This window comes from Cannabis sativa, chromosome 2, assembly GCF_029168945.1.
Source record: "Cannabis sativa cultivar Pink pepper isolate KNU-18-1 chromosome 2, ASM2916894v1, whole genome shotgun sequence".
NCBI classification, from domain to species: Eukaryota; Viridiplantae; Streptophyta; class Magnoliopsida; order Rosales; family Cannabaceae; genus Cannabis; species Cannabis sativa.
In genome coordinates, this window is record NC_083602.1 from 81,227,784 (window position 1) to 81,235,138 (window position 7,355).

At 30.1% G+C, this 7,355-nt stretch overlaps 1 protein-coding gene across 6 annotated transcripts; it reads left to right on the plus strand.

Moving 5' to 3' along the window:
- The first annotated feature begins 2,673 nt into the window (after nucleotides 1-2,673).
- LOC115720922 (E3 ubiquitin-protein ligase BIG BROTHER) lies at nucleotides 2,674-6,937 on the plus strand. Of its 6 annotated transcripts, none has more exons than XM_061110921.1 (9): nucleotides 2,674-3,016; nucleotides 3,684-3,773; nucleotides 3,877-4,031; nucleotides 4,376-4,613; nucleotides 5,094-5,128; nucleotides 5,291-5,347; nucleotides 6,029-6,156; nucleotides 6,466-6,574; nucleotides 6,668-6,937. In XM_061110921.1, exons 3-9 carry the CDS (start codon nucleotides 3,891-3,893, stop codon nucleotides 6,716-6,718), a joined length of 759 nt encoding a protein of 252 aa, XP_060966904.1. In that variant the 5' UTR covers nucleotides 2,674-3,016; nucleotides 3,684-3,773; nucleotides 3,877-3,890; the 3' UTR covers nucleotides 6,719-6,937. The 6 variants fall into 6 exon arrangements, with proteins under 6 accessions (XP_060966904.1, XP_030505989.1, XP_060966907.1 ...); XM_030650129.2 differs by having other exon boundaries at nucleotides 5,303-5,347; XM_061110924.1 differs by having other exon boundaries at nucleotides 2,791-3,341.
- Nucleotides 6,938-7,355: the final 418 nt, after the last annotated feature.

The window sequence follows — 7,355 nt, forward strand, 5'->3', positions numbered from 1 at the left end:
AAAACAAATCCTATTAATATTTGAACTGATATTTAATATATTTCAACTCCATATATAATCACAACTATAACTCTAAAAATTAAAAATATATATATAAAATAAATTGAACCTTAAACTGTATATACAATTAGTTTGTTGAGAGAGATCAGAAAAAGAACGAATTATATATGGAATTTTTTTTACCAAAAAAATGGACAATCCAGTTATATGGAGGCTCGGTTAGAATTAAAAGTGCAAAATAAAAAACTATACTATTGTCTCTGTCGAAGCAAATATTATCTTCAATTATCAACAATTTAGAAATTAATTTTTAATTTTCTTTTTATCTTACACACATTGTGTTTCCTTAAGTATTTGAACATCAATTTTTAGTTTATTGTTGGATTAACTTAAGAACATATTTAAATTATCAAGCTTTTTTAAACACTAATATATTGCATTCGGTATTTACTTTTTATTTACATTAAAAATAAAATGGTTTATTATTAAAAATAAAATGGTTTATGAGAAATTCATGGGTCACTTTTCATTTATATATAATAAAATAAACAAAATAAATCTCATTCAATCCAAAAAAAATACGATTGAGTTTTTGCTGTTGTACATCTACGATTAGGTTTTCTTTAATTATTTATTGTATACAATTTGGACATTCCCATGGGATCACATATAATATTCCAATCCGCACTTCTCTTTTTTCTTCTTCACAACTTAATAACAAAATATATAAGTAATAATAAGAATAAAAAAGAAGCATGACTTTTATCAAAGTTCACAAAACCAAGCATCAATGGCGAAAAAAACCCAACAAAGTTTACAACTAATAAATGATTCTAAGTGCTCGGCATATGCATTAGTTTCCAGGAGCAAAGTTTTTTAAAGTTACGTAATAATTTACATGTATGTTGCAAACGCAACATACAAAAAATAAAGAAGAATATGGAAGAAAGGAGAGACCATTATTCACATCTAGAAAGGCAGTGGAGATAATAATAGAAACTTTTTATTTTTTTTATCAATTTTTTTTTTTCTTTTTGAGTAAAGATAAATATGAAATTTTAATCGCATAGAGTTTTATTTTAATAAAATATAGTATTTTAAAATAATTTAATAGTATTTTGTTATAGAATACTATCACTTTTTGTTAAACATGGTTTTCACTTTTTGTCGACACTACCATATTCAATTTATCAACGAAAAAATGGACAATCCATATATATGCGGACCCGGCTAGAATGAAAAGTGCAAAAGACAAAAATTACACTATTGTCTCTATCGAAACAAATGAAGATTGAAATCCACCAATGATTATCATTAGTTTTCTTATCTACAATTTTTGGACAAATACTATCTTCAATTATAAATAATTTAGAGATTGATTTTTAATTTCTTTTTATCTTACACTCATTTAAGTAATGTTTCTTTAAGTATTGGAACATCAATTTTTAATTTATTTTTGGATTAACTTAAAACATATTTAAATCATCAAGCTTTCTTAACCACTAATATATTGCATTCGGTATTCACTTTTTAATTGACAACATTATAAAATATATTATTTAGATACACATAATAATAATATCACCTAATAATTAATAATATTTTTTCTTTAATTTTTAATTGTATCACTTTCAAATAACATAGAAAAAAACTAGCATAAATTTAGTATACGTGCCTCGCACGTAGTTTTTTACTAGTATATAATATATACATGGAGAGACGGACCCATTAACATTGATGTGGGGTTATAGCCCCCACAAACAAAAATATTATCTTTTAAAAAATTAAATATAAATTTTTTAATTTAATAATTATAGATCAAAATATTAGAAAAGCCCTTATAAAATTAGATAAATTTAATAAGAGTAATTATAATATAGCTATAAATATTTTTTTATGATAAATAAGCTCCGACAAAATAAAAATTCTAAATCCGTCACTGTATATATGTACACCTTTTATGTATGTTTAACATGGCTCTCCTCTAGTCGGTAACATAGACCAGTTGAGTTGCAAGATTTCGTTCATAAACTAAATATCAAATACATAACAAATATTCATCAAAAAAAAAAAATACATAACAAATACGCATAAAATTGTACCCAATACACCAAACACATAGCATGCAAAAGGATTAAATGATAAAATGATACTATAGGTACATGTGATGTGAATAATATGGTATAAATTTACGAACATAATCATTTTGTATATTAATCTTGTCTTATATATTTTTCTCTTCTTTACGAAATACCCCTTTAAAACAGTCCTAACACCCTTCGTGATAAAAAAACTTTGTAGAACTTTATCTCAATTTTCAACTATCCTATTCGAAAGATCATTAACCAAAATACAGAATGGTAAAGTAATATAGTGTACTAATTTTTTTAATTAGTCCATGTTCTTATTAAACTATATATTTTTTTTTTTTTTGAAATCCTTATTATACTATTATTAGTATTATAAAGATTTATAAATAACAACGACTTCTGTGGTAAAGTAGTGGATAACCTTATTTATCTAAATAATGTTTAGAGTTGGATCTAAACCCAAACCCATGAGTGGTACATTTGCAATTGCAAAAATGTATTATTGTGAAAAAAATTCAATTTCGACACCTGTTTGATATAGAACTATAAATTATTAACATAATAATCTCAGGCTTCTCAGCTATAAAAATAATTGTATTTTAAATATAATATTAAACAAAAAATTATAAACAACAAATTCATAGTTGGAAAATAGTTGGGATACCCTCTAATTATACACATATGAGGTGGGTAGATATAGAAAGAAGATAAAAGAAGACCAACTGTAAAAGGAGGAAAGTAGAGGAGAGTGAGGGAACACCCTTTTTATCGTACGCCGCGTGACACCCGATCCCAATCTCACTCTCTTTGTCATCCAACGGACTTCGCGTGTATCTGAAAGGAAACCCCATTCGCTCTGTGTCTCTCTGCTTAAAGGGACGAAGAGAGAGAGAGCAAGGCAGAGGTGATTATTCTGTGATGGAAAGGTATTCGTTCTCAGACAACCAGAACCTATTCTTATCATCTTAAAAAGCGATCAATGTCGCTTCTTTAATCTCTCGTTTTCACTTCCTCTTTTTCTTTTTCTTTTTTCTATTGTTTTCATTTGATCCGTCCTGCATTTCGTTTTCTTTGTTTCTCCTCCGCATTTTCCCAACAAAACTTTCTCATGAAATTGCGGGAGACTTGCATTTTCTAAGCAAGCAGCATCAAGTTTCTTCTTCATTTTTCTTTTCAAAAACATAAATAAATAATTTGAATGTGGATTGATATGATTTCCATACCTTTTGGATATTCAAATTCGGTCATGAGGTATTTGTTCACTTTTTCATTTTCACCTGAGATTTTTTTTGAATGAATCTGTAATTAGTTTCTCGATAGGAAATCGCTCGTTGGCTTTGAATTGGAAACTGTCAAATCTGTAATGACAGATTATTTAGTTTCTAGAAGCTAATGAACAAGCATGTAAGGTTTTCAGAAGAGGTGAAACTTTTTTCCGGTAGAAAGAATCTTTTTATTTTTTTCAATTGGAAAATCGTAATTTTTTATTTTTGTAAGACTGGTCTTAAGAGTCAAATTGTTCGTTTCACTTTGTAATCTTTAGCTTTTGTAATCCGCGTTAATGTGATTGCTGAGCCACACTATTTGTTGCAGGATTTGCAAATATACAAAAAGCTGACAAATTTTTTCGATTGCTTGATTTCATTTGATGCTTCTACAGTCGTGAATTTGTCGATATATCAGGTTCGCTTATGTATATGTTTATTATATTTTTTTTCTTCATATTATAAAAATTTATTTCAATTCTTAGATCTTAAGTCTTGTCGAATGTATTTTTGTGTTACAGATTAATCGTTAAGAATGAGTTGGAACCCAAACATGGAAGTTCATTACGTTAACAGTAGTTATCCGTATAATTCAGCTGGTAGCTTTATGGAGTATTTTGAAGGTCTTACCTATGAACATGTGAATTTTATTTTTTCTGGTGCTTCACATGCTCAGGTACTTTCTTATGAAATGTCTGTGGATATACTTTTGGGAGATGTGGTACCCTTAATCGATTCAAAATAGCATTCGGAGGACTTTTTCTTGTTATGCTACATAGTTTTGTAGAGAAACAGTAGTTTATTGTTTGTGTAAATGATAAGGATCGGATTTTTGAGATTTGATGTTAATTGTTGTTATAAGTAAAATTCAATTTTATTGTATCATTAAAACTTGAGGTGTTTGTCCACATTATGTTTTTCTTTATTTGCTCAAAGTAATTTTCTCATCATTTGAAAATTAATGTGGGTATAACACTATTTTCATGTAAAAATTGAAATACCTGCACTTAATTTCTGTAGGAGAGTATCTACCCATCTCCAAGTACTAGTTTTTACAAATTTGGGTTATCTGAACCTGGGAGCGGTTTTTATTATGGTGTTGGCAATGCTTATGAGGTTCATGATTACGACCATAGAAATGATGAATATAGGAGGCCCTCAGAGAACTCTTCAACAGTGACCAATGAACACACTGCAGCAGCAAATTCAGGGTGGGAAGGAAATACCAATGTGAACAGACGTGACAATCCTGTAGAATGTGAGTTCTTTGCTGTGATTATTTTTTTCCTCCAAATTAGTTTTCAAGAATGTGCTGGTCCTTTAATTTTTTTGGCCTGTCCCCGAGCGAGAACAAAATAGAGACCTCAGTATATTATTTACTTGGGCTCTGTAGACTTGGCAGTTCAGTGGTGCGTGTTTCTACATTGCTTTGCAGTTTAATTGACAAAAAAAGTACTTTCAAGTAGCATCTTTATAGGAGAGGGACAATGGTTATTGAGTTGCATTTTAGCATTTTATAACATGCTGGAGTGGGAGAGAGAGGAGTCATTATTTGTTTTATCTGCAGAGCTCTGGATATATTGACACTTTTTATTTTGTGCAACTTGATGATCATGTCATGTCCTATTGTGCCGGGCATCTCCACTGCCCCTTCACTGTTTTGTTTTCTCTGCCTAACATAACTTGGAAGAACGAACTACTACTCTTTTAGTTTTAAGTTCTTTTTTATACTTTTCAGGTCCGCGAAGACATCCCGGTTCTCATGACTATCAGGTGTGTAGCTCATCTTTATCTAACAGTCACACCGACAATTTCTTCGAATGAAATATGTTCTCTCAGCAGAAGTCCATGTCTGATATCCCTCTATATATAGTTGTTTTCATACTCTGCATTTATTATAGCAATGTTGTGATAGCTGTTTTTAATGTTCTGTAGAAAATAATGCAGGTTGTTTGGCAAGACAACATTGATCCTGATAACATGACTTACGAGGTTAGAGTTTTGAAAGAGCTGCTATATGTGCCCTTCCTGTTGATTCATGCATGAAAGCAATGATATTATTTTATTTGTTTTTGTCTTTTGAAAGGATGAAACTGGTTATCATTCAAAGTTTCAAGTGAGAAATTCGTAAAATTTTAATTGATTGCTTGTACAAAAGTTCAGTTTTTAATTGTTTTTTTTTTTTTGAACAAGGTTTTTAAATGTTTTACATGTTAGACTGAATATTATAATCGCATGTTTGCCATTATTTCTTTCTTTCTTTTTCTTATATTTTTTTTAACTATTGAGATTATTAGAAGGAAAAAGTTGTCAGTCAGATCATATTTTTAGCTGCTTGTGACCTTGTGAGATCACACCTATTTTCACATTCCACTACACGCTCTGAAAGTTTAGCTAAAGAATGTTTGAGCTGTGGGGTCTATTCCTGTAAACACAGCCACACACTTCACACTAATTTACTAGAAATCACAAGAAGGAAGAGTCCCCATATGGGGGAAGAGTATGTTGGTGTACTGGAAGTGGTGCCTCTACACCTCCAGATATTGTTAAACATTGGAGTGTGAATATGCCCATTTAGTTGCTCGCTAGGAATTTGCTGTATCTGTGCTTTGGTGCCACCATTTTTATTTGTTTATCTAAAGAATTATTCGTGATTTATCATTTCATGTTCAGGAATTACTCGAGTTAGGTGAGGTGGTCGGAACTCAAAATCGAGGTCTTTCACTAGAACAAATTGCTTTACTTCCAGTCTCAAAATACAAATGCAGCTTCTTCTCAAGAAAGAAATCACGAGACGAGAGGTAAACATTTGAACTTGTGAACCGTACTCAAAATTATGGTGTTTTTGCCTTGTAATTTGTACTTCCTTTTGCATGTTGGGACTTTTTTGTCATCACTTACTATTATAAAAAAAAAATTCAGAAAATTGTTACTGAGAAGGAAACAAAGCAAGCAATTTCATGAGATTCCACTAGAAGTTTGGATGGGAGCCTTTTGTTATATGCTTGACTGGAACTTGTTTGAGATCATAAATTCATATTTGAAAAAGAAAAAAGAAATAACTTTGCTCTTTCATAACAATTAAACCCGTTTATTTTGAATGGATGTAGATGTGTGATTTGTCAGATGGAATATAAACGAGGTAATCGACGGATGACTCTACCATGCAAGCATGTCTACCATGCTAGTTGCGGCACCAGATGGCTAAGCATTAACAAGGTAAAAACTGGGTGAAACACTTCGGAACAATAGTTTAGTTTCAAGGTTCAATTTAAGCTGACAATGTCTTCTACACGTGATTTTTTTTTCCAGGCTTGCCCCATTTGTTACAAAGAGGTATTTGGTGATGGATCAAAACACTAGAGGAGATTCAAACAAGAGATTGTTTGTTTCTCTACACTTTAACTTTGGGTATCTTTTTTCAATATAACAACGATGTTTGCCTTTTCCATTTTTTTTTCTCTTATCAATTTTTTCTTTTGGGTTTATTTTAGTTTTCCACGTCCATTAGAAGCATTGTATTAGCTTTTATAATAAATACGTAATTGCTGAGTTGCAAGTAGGAGTGCGCTTTTTTTTTTACTTGGTGAACCCATAGTCTCTGTTATTTCTTTTTTCCTTTCGTTAAAAGAGAAAAAAAAAAAAAAAAAAAAAAAAAAAAAAAAAAAAAAAACTGTACAGCTCTGACTGTTAAAAAAATTGTTGGGTTTTTGATTGTTGTTTTGGTTGTGGACGTTTTCCATAAAGATGTAATGTTTTTTTTAACTATGTTTCCGAAATGAGCTAAGCCAATAGGAAAGGATAAAAAAGAATATCAAATTGTGATTTTGCCGTTATGGCAATTTTCATTTCTCTGTTAGTTATACTAACGTGTCTTAAGACCATTAAAGCTAATGTTCATAGTTGCCACTTGCTGACACCCGTGTGTTGTTTTCATTTTGATTTTTTTTTTCTTTTAAATAAAGTACAATAATTATTTAAATGAAAAGTTTATAGTAGA

Bases quoted from the DNA above. Each gene is read 5' to 3' on its own strand.
- LOC115720922 (XM_061110921.1), top strand. From the start codon at position 3,891: ATGAGTTGGAACCCAAACATGGAAGTTCATTACGTTAACAGTAGTTAT. The intron at 4,032-4,375 runs GTACTTTCTTAT...TAATTTCTGTAG, and splicing joins CTGGTGCTTCACATGCTCAG to GAGAGTATCTACCCATCTCC. The intron at 6,157-6,465 runs GTAAACATTTGA...GAATGGATGTAG, and splicing joins AAGAAATCACGAGACGAGAG to ATGTGTGATTTGTCAGATGG.